We start from the raw sequence: 25,153 nt of genomic DNA on the forward strand, positions 1-25,153 counted from the left end.
AAAGGCTTTTGTTTTAGCTAAACTATAAGACAAGCTATACAATGCCCATTACAGATTCATTGCTGATATTGCGTCTGGTAATGTAATGACAGAGAAGATACCTGGAGGTCTTCTCAACGCTACCTGTAAGCTAACACTCTCGTTTTAAAGTCTAATAGAAACCTGAGAAATTCGTACTGTTTAATGTCCCTGAGGGGAGAGCCAGCGACCGTGACGGCAAGAGCCCGTACCGTGTGCAAGCCAGCCATGGCAAACCTGATTTTCCCTAAAGCTCTGCGCCGACTCGGAATTGCCCCAGGCCTCTGTCACCGCCGCCTCGTCAGCAGCTGATGCTCGCTATACCCCTTCCGCCGCCGGCACAGAGCAGGGCTATTCCTGCCAGGCGCCGGCCGCCGCTCGGCGGGCAGCTCTGCGAGGGGGGACGCCGGGCCCCCCTCTCTCTGGCAGCGGGCAGCGGCACTCGGCCGCTTTACCGCGCCGCCGCCGGGCAGCCGGGGCAGAGGGGGCGGGGGCCGGGCAGGCGCGGCGCCGGACCCGGGCAGGCGGTGCCCAGCCCTGTCCCTGGTGCTGATCGTTCCCGCCGCCGGCCCGCCCGGCCCCCGCCGCGTCGCCCCGCTGCCTGCCGGAGCCGGGGGGTTGCGTGAGAAGGGGGGTCGGTCCGCTCTCCCGCCCGCCGCCCCGCTCTCCTCACCTGCTCAGGGCCCTGGAAGCAGATCTTGCAGATGGGGCCGGCCCCGCCGGGGTGGCTGCCGCTGCCGCTCTCGCTGCTGCACACCGAGCGGGTCTCGGGCTTGTCGCCGGCAGCGGCCCCCTCCTCGGCGCGGCAGCTCTCCAAGCCGCCCCTCTGGCCCTCGCCGGCGCTGGGGCTGCCGCTCTCTCCCTCCTCTGGGGTGTCCCCGCTCGCCTCCCCGGCTCCGGCTGGCAGCTCCAGGGGGGCGCCGGGGTCTCGCTGCGGCTCCCTGGCAGGGAGGACGACGCTCCCCCCGGCGCAGCTCATGTCCGCGCCGGCCTGGGGCACCAGCTCACCCGGGGCGGGGAGGGCTCCCTTCTGGCTGCCGGCGGCCGGGAAGGTGACCCGGCGTGGCCGCCTCCCTCCGCCGCGATCCGCCAGCCGGGTCCGGCGCCGCGCCGGCTGCGTTTGCGTGTGAGGGAGCGCGAGAGTGTGGGGGCGGGTGCGTGGGCGGGGTGGGCGCGCGTGCGGGGGTCCGCGCGGGTCCGGAGGCGGTGGGGCGGAGCGCGAGGGAGGGGCCGGTCCGGCACGCGCCAGTCCGGCTCCGGCCGCCCACGGCCGCCCCCGAACGGCCGGGAGAGCGCGAGCGCGGCGGGGCCGTTATTTGGCGCGAGCCGCGGCGGGAGGGGGGCAGGAGCTGTGCGCCGGCGGCCGCCGAGGCGCCTTCCCGCTTTCCCCCGCGGGGTCAGCCCCGCTCCGGGCCGGCGGGCGCGCAGGGAAACCACCGCCCTCGCCAACAGCCCGGCCCGGCCCGGCCCGGCCCGGAGGGGCGAAAACCCCGCTCCTCCCCTGGACGCCGGAGTCGCGCCTGCCCTGCCGCCGGCTGCCCGCGTCCCTCCCCTCACCACCGGCTTCCTCTGCACCCCAGCGGCTGCGGCACCCCCCGGCCTCACGGGAACGGCTTAGCCCGGCGCACTGCCCTTCCCTTGGTGGCCGCCCCCTCGCCTCCGGCTCTGGCCCAGCCGGGAGCAGCGGTCGCTGCTTTTCCTCTCCTCGGCCGCGGGCAAATCCCGATCCCGCTGCCGGTCGCGGCACTCCAGCGCTCACGGGGCTCCTTAACCCTGGCACCCCAGGGAAGGACCCAGCCCTTTAAGGGGCGCTTACGGACCTTTTTACTTTATTAGTTTTTTCGTTGCAGAAGATTGCACTTGTAAAAGCTCAGCAGAACGAATATTCAACAGTTGTTCTTTGGGCGTGGGACTCTAGCCCTCCCAGTCTTTTGTGGCTGGGTTGCTTTTTCTTTTTTTTCCCCCCAAATTCATTACATCACCTCATTTTCAAAATTAAATCTGCTAAAAGCATCATGATCAAATATCTCCTAAAAAAAACCCAAACCCGCAGTGGTTAGAAATTCTTTAAAGTTTGGCTGGGGCTGCTGAAGGAAAGTATGTGTGAATTTCAGCATCAAGTATAACACCAGTGCACATGTCATCTCGTGAAAACGACAGCAACTGTCTGCGTGGGGAAAGAAAAAACACCCCAAAAAACAATTGTGGAGCCATATGCTCTTCCCTAGCCACATTTAGATGCGGTGTGATGAAATCGCCCGTCTTCTTCATTGGCTGCTTCGTATGTAGTCCCAAGATGAGGGTGCACCTGGATGAGCTCAGCCACTGCCTTCACCAGCCGTGCTTTGATAGTGTGGCCTCCTCCGTGTGGACATTTTATCAGAAGACTGAAGAAGCACACAGAACGGAAACAGCAGTCCTTAGCCCACGATCTTCCAAGCTTTCTGGAGAGGCTTGCTGAGCGTACACCAAACACACGGTCCAACCTTTCGGCCTGGCTGGAGACGAGCTCAGGCAATGTGCCATCTGCAGAAAAGCAGCAGCCCCATATTGCAGGAGAGTGACATTCAAACCGATTGGGGCAAGGTGCAGCCGAATCCCTTTCGGTCCTCCTGCAGTCCGCATCTATCACAGAGGCCATGTGACAGACACATTAAGGACGAAGAACAACACTGCGGTTTGCAGCATTGCTCCAAAAAAGTGCACATTCAGAGCTTGTCTTCCTATGGTGGAATAAGAGGTATCATTATACCTTTTCTCATCATCCACTAGTGCCTGTTCTCATGAAAACCTTTGTTCTGAGGGCTCTGCATCAGCTAAGCCAGCGCTGGCCGTTTAGCTTGGAGTTACGACAAGATGCTCCAACCCTAAAATCACTTTTGTTCACAAGGTGGTTGTTAAGTAGGTAAGTAACGTGGATTCATCCAGATTTGGTAAAGTAAAACAAAAAATGTCACATTGACAGTGGCATTTTGATGAAATGAAGACACTGTGGAATTAAGAAATTCTTCTATACTTGCCATTTTTTTCATAGCAGAGTAATACCTGAAGGGGTTGCTGGAGAGACTGAAGAGAATTGGAGACAGAATTAATCAAGTAGACTAATTCTGAGGAAAGAAGGGGTAATGACAAACAACGAAAAAACCAGAAATTTCAGAACAAGCAAATACTGAGTAGAAGAGAACTAAAGCAAAACCAGAAGGAAAAGACAGTGGTCCTAAAGTAGCGAAGTGAGAAATGAATGCTAAAACGTTACTCATCTGCATCAGGGGAATACAGCATGCACTTGCCACTTGCTGTATGTAGGGGTTTATGCCATTTTTCTTTTCCCTTCTTTTGTTAGTGAAAATTCAATAAATAACACGGCTTTTGGAAAGGATATAAAGAGAAGATAAAAATGTCAACACAGAAATGGAATGACTTCTTAATGACAGGAAGAGAAAGATGTGATTGAGAAAATAAGAGTGTGTTAAGAAGGGCAATATTTTCTACTTGATCTTGCCCAAAATAAATGTGTAACGTGACTCTTAAAAGGGAACACATCTAATACAAATTAGAATGTTTCTTTCACACGTATGTAATTGACTTGGAGAGCTGACTGTGAGCGGGTATTTCGTAGACATGAGTTTTTTAACACAGCACCTGTTTGCATGCCTACCAACTACTCAGGCACACTAGCAAAAATACAATTGCAAGGCTATCGATCCCCGCGTTTCAGAGTACATCAGCATTGTTTGGCATGCCGGGGGGGGGGGGGGGGGGCGAGATGCCGACAAAAGAGCAGGAGGGGTGGAGAGCATTATATAACACAGCCTCCCACCGAAGCAGCGTTCAGCCTTCTGCTGAGCGAGAGAGTGGGACAGGAGCCAAAACCAAAGACTGAAACAAAAAGAAGTAAAATTTAAAGCAGGAAAGGATATTCTGCTCTGTAACAGCAGTAGTGTAGGTGGTTGGGAGAAAGAAAATAAGAGGAGAACCAGGAAGAATTAATTTGTGGTTAAGACAGTCAATTCGAGCTCACGGGTTTTATGTTCAAGCACAGCTTTGCTATGCACTCCCTGAACAACCTTGAGCAAGTGACCTCAAGTGGGCTGGGCAGAGGCGTCTGGTACCCTGAACCCAGGCAGCTAGTCGTGCTCCCAGCCGGGTGTCCAACAGCCTCTGGAGGACTGTGGCTGTCACATCTGCCATCTCTTTGGGGAACAGTGGGACATTCAAACGGGCAGGAGACTCCCAGATGCAGGCACATCTCCCTTAGTCTTTCTCTGTCTTGTTCTCTATGTAAAACTGAAACAATAAACTTTGCTTTCTATGTTTTTATTCCTGTCTCTTCCATTAGAATTTGCAATATTTCACTGTCAGAATCAGGCCATATTTGTGCAGTCTTGATCTTGGCTGAGGTATCTTGGCATTATAACAAGATAAATAATAAGTAACAGTGGTACAGATAAAAATAACACCAAGGCAATAAGCCTGTGGGATGGTGAAATGGATTGCATTTTCAGCAGGCCATGGAAAAGGCAGAAGTACAACCCCTGAGGGAATGGAAGTTGTCTCTCCTCTATTTCCCTCTCAGTTCTGCTCCAGGTACATTCTTTTTCCCAGTGTGCCAGCTCAGCACTGTGCAATTTTTTCCTCCAAATCAACTAAAGGAAACTCAAGCCCAGTTTTTACCTGAGGACAATCATCTATAGGTAGATCATCCAGGAAGAAAAAACAGAGGAAGATGTTTGAATGGATGGGAAATGTTCAGGGAATGGATAGAACAGGGTTTGGTTTTTTTAAATGATGGTCTATCAAGATAAACACTGTAAGAAAAGTTTTCTGTACAGAAGAGGTTGCACAGAAATAACATATGCAGGTAACAACCTGCTCAGGAGATATTATAAGAATGGAAGCACTGTGTTACTGCGCATCTAGAAACCAACCCCTGGTCTTTTTTTTTTCTCAAACAGTTTCCATAATGCATTGGCCTGTACCATAAATACAGTAAGAGAACAGCTCAGTGATGGGTTTGTTCCATTCTGCTATTTCCTCTATCTCTGAGGAAAACAAGATGATATAGTTTTAAAATATTTATAAAGGAATAAAGAGAGTAATTGCCAGTCTATTACATTCAAAACAAAATACTAATGAGATAGTAGAAAGTGAAATCTACTTTAATAATAATACAGCCACAGTATTATTCTGTTTATGAGCATCATATATGTTTCCCTTTCAGAATAAAACTCAGGTTGGTGGAGATCACATGTAAACAAAAATAAGGCATTTTGGCTTTAAACAAATGCTTTGGTTTAATTTGAAATGTGCTTTACATGTTTAATGCAACATAAAATGTGCTTCTGAGTAATATCCCCATCTGCTAAATTTCCATGTTCAACTTTATTACACTAAAAGATCTGTGCAGATGGTTAATAGCCGTGCTAGTGTCTCTGTACTATTTGCTGGTTCACTGAACGTGCCTGATTTTTGTTATGAACACACACTCATCCTGGAGTTGAAGCTTTTATGGTTATGTCAAACAATTAAAATTTTGTGCGAATGAAAACCTATTGTCTAATGAAAAGCTTTATTTTCACATTTCTCTCCGGCTTTTTTGGAAATGTGTACTTAGGTTCTCATCCAACCCCGTATTGCTCAACACTGGTACATCTCTAAGTAGAAAAATGTCTAGTCTCAGCAGCTGCTGGTTTCTTCCTCAAACTTTCACGGGGTTTTCCTGTCCATGTTGGGGCCCTGAGCACATCCCTGCACCTGGAGGGTTGGCTCCCAAGGGCTCAGGGCTAGCTCAGGGACAGGGCAGCCACAGGCTGTCCCCTTCCTTCCTTCCATGACGGGGGATGGGGGGCAGCCACAGCTGGGGCCCAGCCCTGCCTGTGGGAGCTGCTTTTAAGCTGAGCCTCTGCCGTTTGGCCCCTGCCTGAGCTACAGCTCCTGCCACGTCACAGGCCATGCCTAGCCATGACCACACCAATCTGGGCCCACCCATGGGGCCACATCCCACCCTGGCCTCATCCCCATCCCCAGGGAGGTGACAGATGCCTGGGGCTGGGGCTGCCCCAGTGCCCCCTCCTCTGCCTCGGCCGCCGGGCCCTGCCATCACCCACCCGGCGAGCCCCTAGCAGGCCTGGCGCAGAGGCCTGTGGTGCCTGTAGCGCCTGTTCTTCTGTATTGTCCAAGAAATGGCGATTGGCATCCTTTTCCTTCTACGGGAGAGTTATGAAAACATGCATCCACTAACTATTTTAATGTGCTTTCAGGTGCTTTACATGGATGATGATACAAAAGTTTCAAATTCTTATTTTAAAGTAATTTTTCTTCTTGGAATATTACCATACCATTCACAATTACTGTATTTTACTGAATTCCTGTCTTATTTGCCTGTATGCTGTTTTTCTTCAGAGCTGCTAATTTATTTTTAAAACATTTGAACCTACCTATGATTAATTTTTCTGCACCATGAAATACAGTTTCCTATGAAATATAGTCTCCCTTTTGATCTTTAACTCTTTGGAAGTGTTTTTTTAACATTTTTCCTTGTAGCCGTTGTTGGGGGGGGGGGGGGAAATGGCTTAGCATGGCTTCCAGAATGAGGTAATCTTTGTTTGCAAATAAATTTAGTTCCGTGGTTTATTTTGGAAACAGATCAGCTATCACAGATTCTAGAGGGTGGCATCACTGAGTTCAGTTTATTGAAACAGAAATGACAGAATGTCAATTAGCTTTTCCATTACATGTTATATGAACAGAAACTACTGTGCAAGGCCAAAGTGAATTTATTTTAGCATCAGCTGTACAGATCCCCTTTTATCTGTTTACAAAGAAAATAAAAATAACCCTTTTTTTTAATAAGCATTTTCCTTGGATTTCCTTGTCTATAAGCGTCAGAACGACCGCAGAATGTAGTACAGGCAACCTCAAACCTTGAAAAGTAGTGATGAGACATCAAAAATAATGGAAGAGCTTTCCAAATCCTTATCCGTTGGCTTTTAGTCCATTCTGTACACCTCCGGTGTATATGTCTGACAACTTAAAAAGTTGCAAACTGTCCAACATTTGTAGCAAGCCAGTGAAATGGGGCTTCTACTACTAAACACCTTCTGGGGGATACCACCATGATCTGAACCCTGCTTTTCTGTTCAAATAACACCTCGGTCTCTTTACCTTGCTACACACCAGCCCTCTCAAAAAAGAAAAAAAAAAAAAAAAAGAAAAAAAAAAAAAAGAAAATACTGTCTCATGAGATTGCTCATGTGTATCAGGAGCCAAAATTCTGCTTCTTGTGATAAATTTGTAAGAAAGTATATAATTATCACCACAGGCCATTCTGGATTAGGTTCATCACTGAAGAGGGTCTTCTAGTTCTTACTAAATCCACTGTATTTGCCAGTCAAATAATCTAGTTTTAGAAAGACAGTTACATAAACTAGAAGAAGTGACATCTTTTATGCTTCTTAAAGGGGAAACAGTAAATACTTCCTTCTCGCTGATCCCACAGTCCTGCCAGATGACTACCTTATCGAACAGAGATGTTAGTGAAATATGTCGTTTCAATTTTTTGTCTTCATTTTCTTCCTCTGAAGAATCTTGCAGAAAATGTGAGGTAATGCAGGAGCATGTCATCTGGTGTGTGAAAAGAAAAGGAAATGGTTGGTTTTGGTGGAAGCTCAGGAGTGTTTAATCAAGGTCTGTGGCCTGAAATCTATAGTAAAGGAAATGTAGGATTTCCTGTGCGTTTGTGATCAGTCCTGGAGGTGAGTGTTGAGTAGAGGTTTATGCAGAGAGTGAAGGATAGTTTTTAGGAAGGATTCTTTATTGATGGCACTGTGGTACTTTGAAAGAAAGGTAGGACAAGGCAAGGACAGAAAAGTGAACCACGGACATGCCTACAGTGCAGTAACACCCAGAGCTGGAGTGTGGCAAGAGTTACTGTCTTTCGTTGAATTTCTTTCATGGGCGTACTCCTAACGCACTGTTACACAAAGGGTAGAGCGCATATCCATCGGATACCTGCTTCCTTCACTGCACACTTTTTGCTTTCACTACAGGAAGACATGCTAGGGACAAATGTTCTCACTAGCAGATCACAGAATGTCAGGGGTTGGAAGGGACCTCAAAAGATCATCTAGTCCAGCCCCCCTGCCAGAGCAGGATCACCTAGAGCAGGTCATACAGGAACACGACACGCAAAGTCTGCGACGTTGCTGAGTTTACTGCAAAGAGGAATTGGACAAAATATGCTGAAGAGCTGCAGAACACTGGTGGTTCATTAGCTGCCCCTCCCTGGTGAACTGTGCGTGGTCCAACCTGAACCTGAACACTGAATTGAACAAAATCTCCTGCAGAGATGAAGGTGTGTGTTAAATGTGACCCATTTGAAGCACAGCTGTGGGAAGAGGATAGACTGCAGGTTAGTCCTGCAACCGTTTTGAACATTCCCTGGCTGCTAAAACTGCAAAATGAAACATGCCTGTGTGATACCGGACATTGTGGAGGCAGTGGGACAGGAGTGGCTTCAGTTCTAGTGGCAGACATTTCAGTGACAACTTGAAGCATGCTCATCTGAATTCCATGTCCTTTGGACACAAGCTATCATTGCATTCCTCTGAGACATTCACATGAAGCTTGCAGACACGCCATAGGACCTATAAGAAACCCATGGCCTTCTGGGGCAGCACCTGGAGATCAAGCAGGATACCTAAGGGCATTCAGAATGGCACCAAATGCCTATGTGCATGCAGCTAATTGAGAACTGAATCAACCACATCCAGAGAAACAGGAGTGGGGCAAAGTCAGACTGCACTTAAATGCATCTCAACCTCTCATTATCTCTTTAGACTTCTTGAGAACTAAAGACTTACCACTCCCACCTATGTTTTGGCACAGTTCCTTTTCTCTCTGTCATTTGGGGTGGCAATGGTACAGAAAGAGATACGTGGGCAACACTAAATTGGACGAACAGATCTCGGATACAACTTTAAAATGTTCCTAGATTAAGCCTATTGCTAATCATGAATCTACAGTTAGTGAACCTGACCCTTGTTCTCCTGAAAACAAACACTTCTTTCTGGAACAATTGCCTGAAACAGCAAGCAATTACCTTCTTCTGTACATTTGATTACTAATTTCTTACCAGAACAATAAAAAATAGGCCACTTCTCTTCCAGTCCTCATATTATAATTTCATTTCTGCTGCCAAAGCATGCCTGGCTTCTGCTTTGTATATCTGATGTGCAGCTGTGGTAGGAAGCCGCGAATAGCAGCACAGCGTCTTTGAGAGCTGTGCTACCAAGGGTAAAAGGACCCTGCAGGGCAGCTATTCTGAGGGAGCCATCCTAACTGTTTGGAAAGCAGCAAATCATGTTGTGATGAGGAAGGTGCAGAATTAACTAGAAAAGTGTTCTTTTTCCAACTTTTCCTATTGCGGGAAATAAAGTGGCTTTCGGCCAATGTACACAAAAGAAATCGGTACCCTTTCTCACCAGTTTGAAAGGCAGCCATGGCTGCTTTAACTGCCTCATATATTTATGGAGGCACGACACAGTATGCAAGTATTATACCATATATTGCTGTTGACTTATTTAACTGCTGTATAGGTGAGAGATACTTACAGAGCAATCAAGTTGTAGGATGACTTAGGATTAACTAAAAAGGGTTTTTTTTGTCATTTACAATAAAGATAGACACACGGTATTTGTTTAACTGAAGAACATTATACACTTAAGAGAGAAAGGGAAGCATCCTTAAGCTGTGCATACTAGAAACTAATTACTACTCCTTATTGAATTAGAATGCATGAATATTCATGTCTGTCTTCAGGTGAAATAGGGCAGCCTTTATGAAGCTTACAGAACTGGCTGTGAGCTTTTCAAATTCTGCATGTCCCAGAGCCTCCTGTCTGTTTTTAGCCAAGTGCTTGAAGCATAGCACTACTTGAAAGATAAGCCTGGGCGTTTAATTAAAATCTGAAGAAAGGTGTTTGAATATGTTACCTTAAATTTCATCCCTGCATCTATTTTATTCTCATAGATGCTTCTCCTGACAGCACTAGCTCTTTTGAAACTGGTCAGTCTTTTATTTGTAATAAGCATTCCCAACTCTCTCTTGGTAATATTTCAATGAATCACTCAGAGAGCAGAGTGAGTTGGATGATTTGGTCCAAAGTAAATCATGATACCCAGTGACTTTTATCTTTTTATGTCTAGGTCATGTTCACCTGAAGCACGGGGAAAATGAGTTTTAGCATCTTTAATAAAAATGCTCCCTTGGGATGTACGCGCTATTGCAATGACTGTCAGTTACAACAGCTGATACAGATACCAGAAGTTACCAGGTAACCTTAATTAGCACTTTAAAGCTGTAGATCCTAGGAACAAAGTTCAGCAGTACAATTAACTGATCTTTCTGCCTGTTTATATACTTTATCTTCTCATGCCCATATACGTTCACTAGTAACTTCATTATCAAACAGAAACCATTATGCATACATTCATCTCCAATTGCATGCCATTATTGACTTGTTATCAAATTTGATGTTTCATTCTGAATAAACATGAAACTGCAGCATAAAAACCTGTAAGAGATTCCAGGGCAAGTACATGAACAGAAGCCTGTAGTAACTTTAAATATTCATAGGAATGTGGGTTTCAACAAGCCAGAAAACATCAAGAGTCTAAATGCTGAAATGTCCTGCCTCTGGCAATGGTCTTTAATTATCTTTCAAAGAAAATTTACATGGCTTATTTCCACACTGGGTCAAGCCTATCTGGGTAAAAACATATGTTCAAATGCTAGTCACACGGATAATCTGCTTGTGTCCCAAAGCACTAGCTTTCCTAAGTCGTCCTAATATGAGTTTACTCTTATTGCTCTCAACCACATTCCTTTAATCTCATCTTTGATACTTAGCAGAAATGTCAATCCAAAAAATGAGATTCCTTTAGCTAAGTGTTTCCACATTATTTCCCTATATTTATTTATTTATTTTTCACTAATACACTGGCCTCATTATAGGACATGAAAAATCCTAGTGACATAGAGTTTAATTACTGTACTTTATTCTCAACGGATCTTCATTGTAATCTGTATCACTACTATTACTGCCTTAACTAATAACTGAAAGAGGTCACATTCTAGGTTAATAGCCTGCAGCTGAAATGTAGAGAAATCTGCAGTACTAAATAATGCTGTCTAAATAAACTAGCTGTAGCTAATAGTGCTATCCAACAATGGTGAGCATTTGCACACAGATGTTGACATTAATATCAAGTACCAGCTCATTTCACTCTACTTGAGTTTATCATATTTGCACCTACATTGAAAAAAAAAAAAATCAGGTCTGAAAACAGCATGTTGGTCAAATAATTCTTTCAAGCTGAGGAATTTCTGAAGGTATCCAGCTGCAGATAAAGGTGTCCAAACTAATGAATGGTCTCAGCCATCTTGACAGTCTTTGCTTCAGATACTTTTATACTCACTGTCAAAACAGACTTTGTGAAGACCTTTTCTTCTGTCTGTTTGAGGGAAAATAAATCACAAATCCCACTTTGACTTCAATAATACTTTCAAATTTTTAACAGGGACACTGACAGTGTCCAAAATTGTGCTACACTCAGAACTTGTAGAGTTCAGCATAGTCAGTCTGCATTTCTTTTCCTGTCAAACCTAATAGCCAAATATCTGTATATATCTGCCCAGCTATCAGGAGGGTGCTTATGGTGAGACCTTCATGGAACATGCCCCTCCTGCTCAGTCAAAACAGTTCTCACAGTTTCGTGCTTGTGCCTTCACAATTCATTATTATACAAACAGATGGAGTCTTTGTTGTATAAACTGTACAGCACGGCCACACTAATATAGATGATAAAGCTGCTAACTACTCTTGCGTTTGCATTCCATACATGAGAAACAGATGTAGGAAAGTGCAAGAAACTTATTGGGAACTTCAAAATGAAACTTCTATGCTCATTACAGTTATCCTTTAAGGTGTTTTGGGTTTGTTTGGGGTTTTGTTTTTTTTTTTTGGGTTTTTTTTTTTTTTGGGGGGGGTATTTAGCTAAGAGTTATAGGATTTTTTGTTTACGTATAAATATGTTTTAATGTCTTCTGGGGAAGAACTGCCACCATTTCATTGTTTATACAGGCATTTTGCAATCCGTAATTCCAGCCATAGTGGTGCATCCGGAAACTGTTACCGAGATGAAAATATAAGACTGTTGGAAAGGTACCAGAGAATGGCAAGGAATTAAGAAAGAATGAGATAAGAATGCAAAGAATGGAAGCTATGTTGGCTACGGAGAGGGAGTGGGATATTCTTCACACCTAACAACAATGGTCCTAAATGAGTCCTGTCACTCAGATGTCCCATAATTCTGGATGTCAGCTTTGATGATGATCCCTATACAAGCATGAGAGCCTTGTTACTACAAGCCTCTCTGCAAATGTCTAGCTGAGACTAACCAACTTTGCAGCTCACTGCCTCCCCACACCCCTGCTCAGCTACCATGTGTGTAGCCTGGTCAGAGTCTGGAACTACCTCCAGTTCTGTAGGGGAGACAACTCCACCAGCAGCTGGTGGGCAGACATAGACCTTACCCACTGCACAGTTCCCCCTCCACAGCAGGAGAAACAAGAATGAAATGAATATAAGTAGAGCACTGCACCACTGATTTTCCTTGTCTCCTGTTTTACATGTTGCATTTTGTTACATAAAAAGCACAACTCATTACTGTTTGCAGCCAGCTGATTTGTCTGCCTTGTTCTTTTCCTTTCCTTCCAGAAATTATTCAAGGCACAGAAAACTGTTTCCACCTACAGTTACACCAAAAATCCCCCCCCAATTATTAAATTGGCATTACCCTCTTTGGCAAATATTGGAAAAGAGCAAACATTGCAAGAGCTGGTTTTGTGGCATGCTGTGTAATCAAGCAAGCAAACATGGAGACTAACCTCTACATGAGGTACTTTATTCAAGTAGAGATTAGCATTGACATTGTCTGAGAAGTTCAGAAATGCAGCAGAGAGAATAAGGTATCAAGAGTATCATTTTCCCAGGCAAAGCTCATACAATTGCAGCGTATGCATTGTACCTGGCACAGAAATGAAGACATACAGCTTTGCAAATTTCCCTTGCCCCCCAGATCCTACTGTAATACTATTTATATGAGTACTTGCTGGTTGTACAAATTAGGCTGTCAATTTCCAGAACTTTCACCATATGGAAAGGGTCACTTATAACTTTACAGTTGTTGCACAGAGCACAGATGGCCACACACATAGAAATGGTGTTTGTAACATTTACATCCCAGGTACTTTGGAAACATCACCATCTTGCCTTTAACCTTCAAGATGTGCACTCTGATATCACTGTGCAGCTACTAAAAGTGTAATCAGATTTTCTGTATGTCTTAGAGCGCTAGAATAAGATTTTGAAATTGGTGACAGCACAAAATAGGAGCACAGTACAACATTTTATTTCATAGTTTTTATCCCACAAAATAGTCATGATACTTACTGACAACCTGTTGCATAAAGGTGAGATGGAAAACATCACAGTTTATCCAAGCATGAATATGCCTCATCTCTTCATCATGTTGGTGGCATTCTCTTTACCAGTGAATCTTCTATGAGAACTGATGAGCCTGCCCCTATAAGGTCTCAGCAGTATATTCTCAGCCCCATGCAAGGGCTCAGACAAAGGGCATGAATGTCCTGTCACGTTCACAGCAGAGTTTGAAAACCCTGTTCTCTCTACGGCAGCTGTTATCAGCATGTTTGATGAGCCCCAGTCTGTGACTAAATGAACCTCATTGTATCTCCATGGATCTCCACCATCATCAGACAGCTGATTGACTTACTACTGATAATTAGCCTTGTTAGCTGACTGCTGAGTGTCAAGGCAAGTATAGCACCCTTGTGTCCTAGGACACATACCAAACTGGCTGATAAAATTTCAGCACTGTTAAAAACTACCTTTGACGATTTGTGGAGAATGGGGAGCATTTCACTTAATGTAAACATGTTGTGAGCTTTGAAAAGAAAGGAAGAAAATGGGGCCAGTCAGAAAAGCTTTTGTTTATGGAAATAGTAGTGCAAGTAGCTAGATAGACTTCTTGGAGGTTAACAAAGAGAAAGCAAAAAAAAAAAAGGTCACTTTTTTTGTGAGAATAGATTATATCAGAATAATCCACTTTCCTTCTATGATGGGTAACAGACACTGTAGACAAAGGAAACAAAATTGCTATTGTATTTCTTGACTTCAGAAAGGCTTTTGATGCTGCTATTCATGCCATTCTCCTTAGCACGTTAGAAAATGTCATGTAGATGAGTCTAGAAGAGAGCAGACACAACCCACATTGGAAAAGCCATTCTCAGAGACAGAGAGTCTACTGAGGGGCACAGTCAATGTGGAAGTTCGTATTGAATGGGTTCCATGAGGGTCCACTGATATTCAAGTGATCTTCTGCAGCAAGATACTGCAAATTAGTTCCTTGGGAAATCTTTCCTGGTATGGGTAAGGATAAAGATACTAAATGCCTCTCAAGACAGTGGCATTCTCATTAACAGAGCTTTTAAATAACAAACTGGGAAAAAAAGTATATTGAAAAAAACCACAGGTAAGAAGCTGAATATTGTAACCTCTCTTAACATTCATTTTAACTGGTTGTTTTGGTACTCAGGGACCTGGGCAAATACATTTCAGACCCTCTTAAAGGTTCACTTAGCTTAATGCTCTGACTAACCAAAACAAACAAGGCAACTATAAGCTTACACATAGGCTCTATATATGCCTCTCTTGCAGTATCCCACTTTCTGTTAGCTGTTTAAGGCCTGTTTAAGGGTTTCTCAGGCTGGAGCTTACATCTAGACCTGATACAGCTTCTAATGCCATCATGGATTTTCCAAGACTCTCGTCAACCTGCTCATAGTTTTGACCTAACACCATGCAGTTACTGAAATCTACGGTGTAGTCATGTGAAAACCTATTTTCTTTTGTTTAATGTTAAAACTGCTGCCTGTTACTTTCACTGAAGTCATTTAAACCTTATTATACACAGCAAGTAATAGAGGCATGACTTACCTCAGGGAGAGGCGCTGGAGTTACTGCTACTTACCCCAGACTGGCAAGGTGACAACATCCTTTGTGTTCTGTTTGTTCAACCTTTCAAGAAATGTTAATGCATGCCTGAGGGCAAATGTCATAGTATCAGCTAAAATTGCCCCTAATTTTTCAATCTCATTCTTTGAATTTCTTACTCGTGTTTCACAAATAAAGGGAATTTCACTTTGTATGTCTGCCTCATATTGTCAGTACCAGGCTTTGTGAGGTGATGTAACCACTGGTTGCCACATACAACAACGTGGTCTAGCTAGTTACAAGCCTTCCATGAGTTAGAAAGTGCAGGTGTCTTGCAGTGTAGACATATCCACAGTTTTTGCTTACCACACCCATGAGGGTGTTAATACTTCTCTTTGCATTTATTTTATCTTGGCTTCATTGTATACCTAGATTAAGTGTAACAAATGTGTCACACACTTGCACAAATACTTTTGTACACCCCCTGGAAATATAGTGTCCTGCAACACTAAGCTGGTGTACCAAAGAGTGACCATGCTGCTGCATATTAGCATTTCTTGCAAGTAATTTCAGCAGAGCTGTACAATGGACTTTGGGCCAAGCCTTAGCCCAGCGTTTTGCTCTTGTGCCAATCTATGTGAGGCAGTCATTCACATCAGTAATGCTCTGCCAGAGACTGATATCAATCAATACACTTTCATAAACTTTGATTTATGATTATACGTGGCAGATGTAGGACTGGTCCTGTTTATATTTGCCATAGCTTTTAGCTAAAGTACTAACAAACCACCATCAAAATATCAAACCTTTACGTTCCAGAAATTCCTTCCTGCTTGTAAGAATACAGTGTTAAAACAATAGTAACAACATTCAACAATGGATAAGTAAACTTTATTTCTTTTTGAGAAACCATATTTTGCCACTATTTCAATAAGTAGCTCCTTCTCTAAGAATGGTCCTCTTTGGTTTCATTTTCATGTTTTTGTTTGTTAGTACTAACAGAAAAAATATGCCTCAATAGGCATAGGAACATCAGAACCTGGACCACAACAATCAGTAAGAAACCTAACCTCATTAGAAAAAAAAAGTAAATTGGGATTTGGTATCAAGGTAGAATTTCTCTAAAGCTAGTATGCACTGAAAAACTAATCGTGACTGACATTAAGAAAAATTGCATTTTCATTGTTCTTGCACCCTTACACACTGTAGTTTTGTGGAAGGGTCCATTATAGGTAGAAGTGCTTTTCCTGCACACGTGTAACACGGCTGCTTGGCGTGCTGTAGATCCTGTGCTGTTGGGTGGACACCTAACTCATAGGCATTACCCCATGGAGTTTCACAACATCGTGTATTTCAGCCTAGCAGCCTGAAATAATTAAAAAGACATTACATTACTTTAATTGTTTTGGATCAGCTTTCCTTGTTAATCATCATCTGACTAAACCAGGACTACCCATGTAAGAGTTTGCAGAATCTGCTTTACACAGCTCCTGCAGTACTAACCCTTTGAAGACTGCTGTTGTCAAATGCCATTCCCAGACAACATGGGATAATTAACTGAGAAATGATGGATGAATGCCAGATGACATAAACATAAAGTATCAATAATTTTTTATTCCAGTTTTTGAACCATGTGTTAATTGCAAAAAGATGTGTAAGATTGGTGAAAATGTGGAAAATGCAGTCTGCTGGGCTAATCTGTACACTGATAAAATCTATATAGGACTAAGACATGTGTCTTCATTTAATCTTGTAATTGCCAAAGGCAGTTCATAGGCCCTCTCCAATTCCTCTCACTTCTTTCCCAAAATTCATGGCCTGCAAAACCTGGCATGTTTTCTGTTCTGCCAATTACAGAAAGACTTGCAGAACCTTCATGTTGTGACTAGTAATAGCATCTCATGTTACACTGAAGGTACAACATTTATTAATGCTAGAAGAATGTTGTACTGTCAAATTACATCTTAATTGAAATCTAGATCTTGGTATGTTAAAGTTGAATGTGACATTTGGCACATTTATATCAGGTGAATTTTATATAAAAGCTACCATTCTGACCTGACAGTGTTTTACACAGTCAGCAAGGACGGAGGTAAGCCTAGTATGCACTCATAACTCTTTCACCACAGAAGTTCTCTCTCAATTGTAGCAATACTGGAAATTAGTATGGAAATGAAAATCAAATGCTTTTACCAGACATCTAAGCCTAATCTGAGCACAATAAGACGCAAAGCAGTGAAAGTTTGCAGCAAAATTTATTTTCATATTCCTGACAGAACTAAAAAGTTTAATTTTTCTCCTCTCTTTTTACTCCTTTTAATAATCTCACTGAAACAGGTCTTCTCACGTGTTTGCAGAACCTTTTATATGAAACCCCTGTATCACTGACCCTTTGAAATCTGCTGCTGTTAAAATCAGCATGAAAGGTCTGCTTCTGCAACACCGTTTTTTTTTATTCAGAAGAAAATCTTGTGTCTCCCTCATCATGTCTTTGAGGCCTATGAGCTGCTGTCACCTTCTCCTTCAAGCACCGCTTCTACAGCATGACCCACAAGTCTTTCCTTTCTCTGGCACTTGCTGCTCCCTTTATTACACTCCCATAGTCAGTATAGCGAAGAAATGGCAAGTATAAAGGCAGTGAGCCCCAGGAGATCACTCAAGCATTAAGATAGTGCTGTCTGCAAAGGTGTAGGGAAGTGGTGTCTGATCTCACTGAACTACCCACCTTCATGAGAGAATATGTTTTAGCAATAGGCCACGTGGGCAGGCTCTACCCAGTTCTTTTTATCTGCTTTGTGATCTCTCCCATGTCTCCTACTCTCTTCATTCTCCAAGAGCCAGGTCACTTAGTGTCTTGTACATTCATTCAGTCTTCCATCTTCTCCTCCCTCCCATTCTGCCTCCATCCATAGGACCTCAAGCAGAAGTCACCCGCTCAAATGAGATGGTAACCAAGGGGACGTTTTAACATTATAACTAGATCAGTCTGGTCTGTGATCCTCACAGAATGGCTGAGGTTGGCAGGGACCTCTGGAGGTCATTTGATCCAACTCCCTGCTTCAAGCAGGGCCACCTAGGGCAAGTTGCCCAGGACTGTGTCCTGACAGCTTTTGACTATTTCCAAGGAGGGAGACTCCACAGCCTCTCTGGGCAACCTGTGCCAGTGCTTGGTCACCCTCACAGTGAAAGTGTTCATTGATGCTCAGAGGGAACCTCCTGTGTTTCAGTTTGTGCCCATTGCCTCTGGTCCTGTCACTGAGCACTGCTGAAAAGAGCCTGGCTCTCTCCTCTTTGCACCCTCCCTTCAGGTACTCATTAATAAAATCCCACCCAAGCCTTCTCTTTTCCAGGCTGAACAGTCCCAGCTCTCTCAGCTTTTCCTTATAGGAGAGATGGTCCAGTCCCTTCATCATATTCATGACCCTTAATTAGATTCTCTCCAGGATGTCTATGTGCCTCTGGTACTGAGCAGCCCAGACCTGGACACACCACTCCAGGTGTCACCTCATCAGTGCTGAGGGGAAGGATCACCTCCCTTGACCTGTTGGGAATGCTTTGTCTAATGCAGTCCGTTAGTCACTTTTGTAGCAAGGGCACATTGCTGGCTTGTACAGCCTGGTGCCCACCAGCACCGCCCCCCGGTCCTTTTCTGCAGAACTTTCCAGCTGGGCAGCCCCCAGCATATATTGGTGCACGGGGCTGTTCCTCCCCAGGTGCAGGACTTTGCACTTCTCCTTGTTGAACCTCATGATGCTCCTGTCAGCCCATTTCTCCAGCCTATCCAGGTCCCTCTGGATGGCAGCCCAGCCCTCTGGTGTGTCATCCACTCCTCCCAGTTTGTGCCATCAGCAAACTGGCTAAGGGTACACTCTGAGAGTATGGTCTCCTGGGTACTCCTCAGCTTATCTAGAGAAGATAAAAGATGAAAAATATCAAGTGTCCTTGAAACTGTGATCCCTGGCTTACACGCAATTTTGCAGCTGCTTTGATCAGTAGTTATCCTTCTCCATATTACAGCTCAGTAGATCCTGACCGTATTTCCTCACATGGAGAAAGAAATTTCATCCTTTTTTACTATACTTTTTTCATCCAGTTTCTTTAAAATACATAAGACGACTTTTAGTTACAAATATATGGACAGGAACATATACATAGAACTATGTAAATGTGCTCTCTGAGACATGCAAGAGTAGCTTCTAAAAGCTTAAAAGACACTATTAGGTTCTTTGCTAAATCTCTGCAATTTCAGTGTGTAAGATTACAAGAATAACTGTAGTGATGGTAAAAATCAGCCAATCATATAATTATTGCCGTGTATTTGCTGTATGTCACCCTGCTTAATTCAGTCTAAGAGTAACACAAATACTTCTGCTAAGTCCAGCTATATGCCTATTTTTCACAGAACAATGCTTTGGAGAGGGGCTGTGTGTTCTAGAAATGACAATCAATATTATTAGTTTAAGCTCTGTAACTCCGTGCTACCTGGCTTTAAATTGCCACAATTTACTGATGAAATAAAAGCATATGTGGCTTCCTCAGCTTTTCTTCCAACTTTTCCTCATCCAAAGGGAGAAACACAGTCATCACAATCAGTTTGCCCACATCCTCAGACGTGGCATCATCCTGCCAGGAAACAAACAATTTCACATGAATTATAACTGATCCCATAGCTCAGATAATAAAATCTCAAGTACTTTAAGGCAACTACTCCAATTGCAGTAGGAAGAGGGAGGAAGCAGCGTGATGAATAAACTATCTGAGTGTGACTCTGATGGAACTTGTCACCCATAGCCATCCTGAAAAGTAGATTTTTTCATTGTTAGCAGTGGGACCGCTTACAAAGTAAGGTGAAATGCCACCATAGGGAAACTAGTTGCTTTAGGGGGAATGAGTCTAAGTTATTTTAGTTTGTAAGTTATTCATTATAAATAATTTTCTCAGCTCAAACCGTGTTTTTTATTAGTGCTTCTTGTTAAATCTATTAGGATATTGATATGATGAGTGCAGCACAGAGAGGAAGCAACATGTCTGGTTTTGTTTGTAAAATAAATGCTTTCCAAAGCTCTGTATGTGAATCCTGGAAAATAATGGTTTTGGTTTTCCCTTGAGAAATGGGCCGAAGCATTTTTGTCAACAGGCATCCTTTTCAGACAGAAACCTAATTCATTCTGGCCCTGCTGGATGGTTTCAGAGCCACACACCCTGGCAGCAATAATGCTGTCAGCCTTACTCTCATATTAAATTCACACTTGAGGAGCTGTAGATGATGCATTTCAGATTTCTCTAACCCTTGATGCTGTTTTCAGATTTTGAGTAAACAAACTAAAGCAAAAGCTGCTTGCTGAAGAAGTCGATAAAGAGTGTCGATAAGAATCTAAGCCTTGGGGTCCTATAACAAAACATTTTAAAAAACCCAACGAAACAACTATATAGGAGTTGTATCAATTAATCTACATGTAGCACAATGGCCTTCCTTTAGGCCAGTCTAAATCAGACACTTTAATCTTCTCTCTTTCTTTTCTTTTAGGTGTGTATATGTACTACATTATATATATAGCTCAGAAATCCTCAAAGTCAACCTATGTTAGGGTCAATTAAATAAACCAAGGAGGGACCTGGTAGTCCAAGTCCAGGACAACTAAGTCATTGAAGTAAACTTCAGTTTTAATCCTAAACTTTAGAAAAATAGTATCTTTCAGCAGTCTAGTATGCGTTGATCTCAGTGTGGGGTGGGAGGGAGGCAATTTCTGTGCCTTGCATGTTTATACAATGTCTTGAACATTTAAACAAGAAGATGTGCCTGTTCAAGATGCAAGTGTGAGTGCGTTACACAGTGGCCTTGAGATCTGCATTTACTTTTATGGAGAGAATGTCAGAACGAAAGCCCAGTGGTCAAAGGCTTGTGATCCGTGTAGGAACTGGCATGGTAAGCACAGCATTCAGCTCTGGTGGGAAGTCAGAAAAGTGAGTAAGGGGCAATTCTGGCAAACTCAAGCACAGTTCAGAAACAGATTTTCCAAAGAGGAATTTGTATCCGGTTTAATGTTTTTTTTTTTCTTGTGCCTATTGGCATGGCACTACTAGCCTGTACACAGCTTTCCTAGCTCAGCTGGCATAATTACTCTTTCTTGAGCATAACTAGGTTATGAAAACAGAGGTAAGGTTTTGGGGTTTCTCATTCACCAAGGAAAGCAGAAAGAAAAGACACATTGAGAACATATGGTTACCTTAAGGTCCTGCTCAGCAATGTGCTGTTTTTCCCTTCTCGATACAAGCCACAAACTCTCCCAAACCTTTACAGTGTCTGTTCAGCTGATTTGCCCACCAGAGATTTCTTTAGAATTGAACATTGCAATTTATTACTGGGGAATGAACTCCCCAGCTCTGCCTCGCCATAGGAACATGGCTGGATCTCAAGCAGGTTCTACCTGGAGACTTTACTCTCCTCCTTAGGCCTCTTTCTTTTCTTAGAGCTACACACTGTACCTGATTTACTGGATCCAGCATTTGCATAGACTACACCTTAAAGTCATTATGATGAATGGTACAAAAGTGTTGGTAGGTTTCAGATTGACAATTAAGTCTAAATTAAATAACCCTTTAAGATTCACTATTTAATATGGCTTGTTCAAGAGAAGATTAAAATAAATATGACAACATCATTGCAGCACGATTATAGAGATAATCATATGATTTGTTTCAGTTTTGAGAAAATTAGACTCAGTGGGAGAAGAAAAAAAATCCTCAGCCATAAGAACCAGCTGTAGCACTAAAACATGGACAATAAAATTAATTCCTGATTAAAATAATAAATCGTAAGTATGTGGAGAGATGTTTCTTTCTAGTTTAGGGAGGGAGAGTTGTAGATCTGTGAAGATTGGTCTTTGTTTGCACATCAGGAAGTCCTCTGAAACTATCCCCTTTGAACCTGAAAAAAGCAAAGTGGATGCTTCACATCAGCTTCTGCGCATCAATCTTCATATCTCAGTCAAAGCTGTGATGCTACCTCACAAATCCAGCCACCAAAGACACAAACCCAATGTGTTTCTACTCATTTTAGCCCTAACATCATAGAACTCGGCTCCCCACCCGGGCGTCCGGAGATACCTGGAAGTACTGTTGGAAGATACAACCTTTAGTTGTATTACACGTTTAAATGGAAAACGTTGCAATCCACTCAATAGAAAAGAGAAAGTACATAGAGAAGACTTTTCTCAAAGCACCAGATTCAGGTAGCCCCAAGGTAACCCCAAGCACTGAAAAAAGCTGAAGCACACTCGATTGCCTAAACCTATGTATTAAACCTGGTAGCAGCCATGTTCTCTGTGTACCGTAGACATAAAGATTCTGCAAAGAGAATAAATGTTTCCTATGGTACTGCAGGCAGCAGGTGAGGGAAGCTCAAAACCAGGCATATGTGCAAAAGCTGCACTTGCCAATCCCACAGAAGTCTTTCCTACGCCCAACAAAGAAAATGTTGCAAGGAAAAAGAAATCACAAGAGAAACAAACAGAAAATGTTCCTGTACACTGAGATGACCCCAAGCAGCACCAAATATAAGTTTCACACTGGAGCGCTCAGGCTTGTCATTGGTATTTGTAGCACTTGCACATCAAAAAAATAAAAGGATTTCCTGTCACTGAAATCATTCTAACCTGGGGATGTTAAAGGCGCTCCTAAAAAGCGGTGACACATAGGCATCCTGGGCAAAACTGGTGAAATGCAGCATTCCAGCATTAACCATCAGTGCTGCACAGTAATAACGAGCACAAAACCACTGTATCATAGTTCCTGCTGGGCATTTTTCAACGTGATCACTCATTCACTCTCCTCAGCCTGACTAGAAACAGAAATGGAGTAGCATCAGGACAACACTAACTCAACTGTCAGGTCTTGTTTTGTGGTTTTCTCCCTCTCCACATTTTAGCAATATGCGGCTGTTTGTATTATTTCCTGATCTGAGTCCTCTCTATGTGTAGAGATGTTGCTAATGGCTGATTGTATTCACAAAATTCTAGCAGGGAATTCATTTCAGCATGACATACACTGTATATCCTGCATTTATTCTTAATCAGGAAGCTCAGCTTCTAAAGAAGTATGCTGATACATCTCCTTTATTTTTATGTCTGGCACCTTACCAAAAAAAGAAAAAAGAGAGACTGGCAAGACCTCAGTCTTTACTAGACTAGATTTTAACTCCCTCAGAGCCTTGTGTTAAGGAAAGATGAATCAGTTTGAAGAAAGGTGTCCTCATCCTTCATGCTGTACATACGGAGAAATCTGGTAGCCCTCTGAGAGTGGAATTTCAGAGCAATGTTCTTCCTGATTCCAAATGCAAGCAGGAATTTGAAAATGCAGATATCACCAACCTACTCAAACCCGAAAGGCTGTATCATAAGATTTCTTAATCTGTCAGCTTCTTTTCCTGATCACAAGAACTTGAGTTGCAACACTGAAGTCGATCCACATGTCTACATCTCTTGTGGTTTATGCACCCCTAGAGATGTACGTGAACAGAGGAAATCTATTTAGCTCCCTTTTCAAGTCAGGCCTTGCAAATCTTTCCCAAGGTACTCAAAGACCCGCAAAGTCAAAAATCACTGAATCTTTGCAATTTCACTGGAGCTATGACATCAGATACCAGCTTGGATGTAACTGCTGAGAGAAACAGTTAACATTGGGTTTTGGCCCTTCTGTGGCATGGCACACAGTTATTGAGAGATTAGAAAAGTATTTTTCTTAATGAAGAGGATATCAGGGTAACTCAAAGAATAGGGATCTAATACAGATTCTTCTAAAGTCATGGGGAAATCTGCTACTGATTTCTGTGAACTTCACATCAGACCCTCAGTTAGAAAATAGAAAAAGCAAAAATGAAGGTTTTCCTTCATGTGATGCAATGGGGTAGACCTGCCACATTCTGCATGCACCCACTTTTTTACTCCTCTTCTTTATTAAAAGATTAAAATAACTCACAATTTCCAGAATTTACCTATTGGAGCATAATTTTCCCCACCACAATTCATGTATGAGTCTGACAAATTTCTATCTGTAATATTTGCTTGAAGTTTGTTTTGATTTTTATGGGTCCAAGTTGGCAAAATTATGATCAATGAGTTGTCATATTATGACGTGGACACAGACTGAATTTGGGCAACAAATGTGTCTTTTATTCCAGTGGTCCAGTTCATTAACATGTATTTGCACTGAAAGATAAAAAGAAAGCCACTATTTAATATAGGAAGGTTTGGCAGGCAAGTTTTTAATATAGCTGCTACTTGAAATGAAAAGCTGTTATCTGATGGGAAAACACACGTCTTCTACCTGGCAACCACTCACAAAAGGATACCCCATGTTACAGTGTTGAGAATCACACAAACACACTCCTGCTCTCAGTGTGAGTCTCACCTGTTATGCTAAGGAACTGGAGGTAACATGGAAGCCAGAGTAGCTATCTCTTTCCGAAAGATTTTCTTAAATGAGCTCAAATAACCATCAGAAGAGTAGAAACAAGCCTCTGGTAACATGTCATGCCTCCAGATTCTCAATTTTTGGCCCTGAGAACATGCATGGCAATTTTTAGCTCTGAAACTTTGTGTTCAAGTATTTTTCTAAATGGGGGGTCTTTATCCACAGGCATTCATGAATAGATGAAGATATGTCTATGTTATTAAACAAGACCATACAGCAACTCAAAAAAAAAAAAAAAATCAGAAGACCATTTCAATGCCAGTGGAGGTTGATATGTACGATGACATTGCATGCCACTGTTACCTAGTAAAGTATTTAAAAGCAAGTGAAAAATAGCCAGGAATATACAAAAAACGCATCCTGCATCCAGAGTAAAAGTGAACACTTCATTCATACTCATCACAAAGAATATTTCACAGACTGAACTTCTTTAGGCTACTGTATGGCTTAACAGGTAATCAGTCTCCAGAGAGAGGCCAAGAGGTAAAAATGTGCATTAGAACACAAGGTTATAAATACTATGCTGAAAAACCTGAAGAGTCATGTTTATGGTTCTCAAACAGAGAGGAAAACCCTTATTCCATGAAA

The 25,153-nt window shown here is 43.0% G+C and overlaps 1 protein-coding gene across 1 annotated transcript in view; it reads right to left on the minus strand.

Moving 5' to 3' along the window:
• The window catches only part of MARCHF11 (membrane associated ring-CH-type finger 11), a 33,925-nt gene extending 32,928 nt beyond the window's left edge, over nucleotides 1-997 (minus strand). Inside the window, exon 1 of the mRNA XM_086469432.1 lies at nucleotides 692-997. Within this exon, the coding sequence (XP_086325558.1) occupies nucleotides 692-997 (306 nt within the window). The remainder of the gene's footprint in view (nucleotides 1-691) is intronic.
• Between the last annotated feature and the right edge of the window lie 24,156 nt (nucleotides 998-25,153).

The sequence above is a fragment of the Leptosomus discolor genome, chromosome 8 (genome assembly GCF_034619465.1).
Source record: "Leptosomus discolor isolate bLepDis1 chromosome 8, bLepDis1.hap2, whole genome shotgun sequence".
Lineage (NCBI taxonomy): Eukaryota > Metazoa > Chordata > Aves > Leptosomiformes > Leptosomidae > Leptosomus > Leptosomus discolor.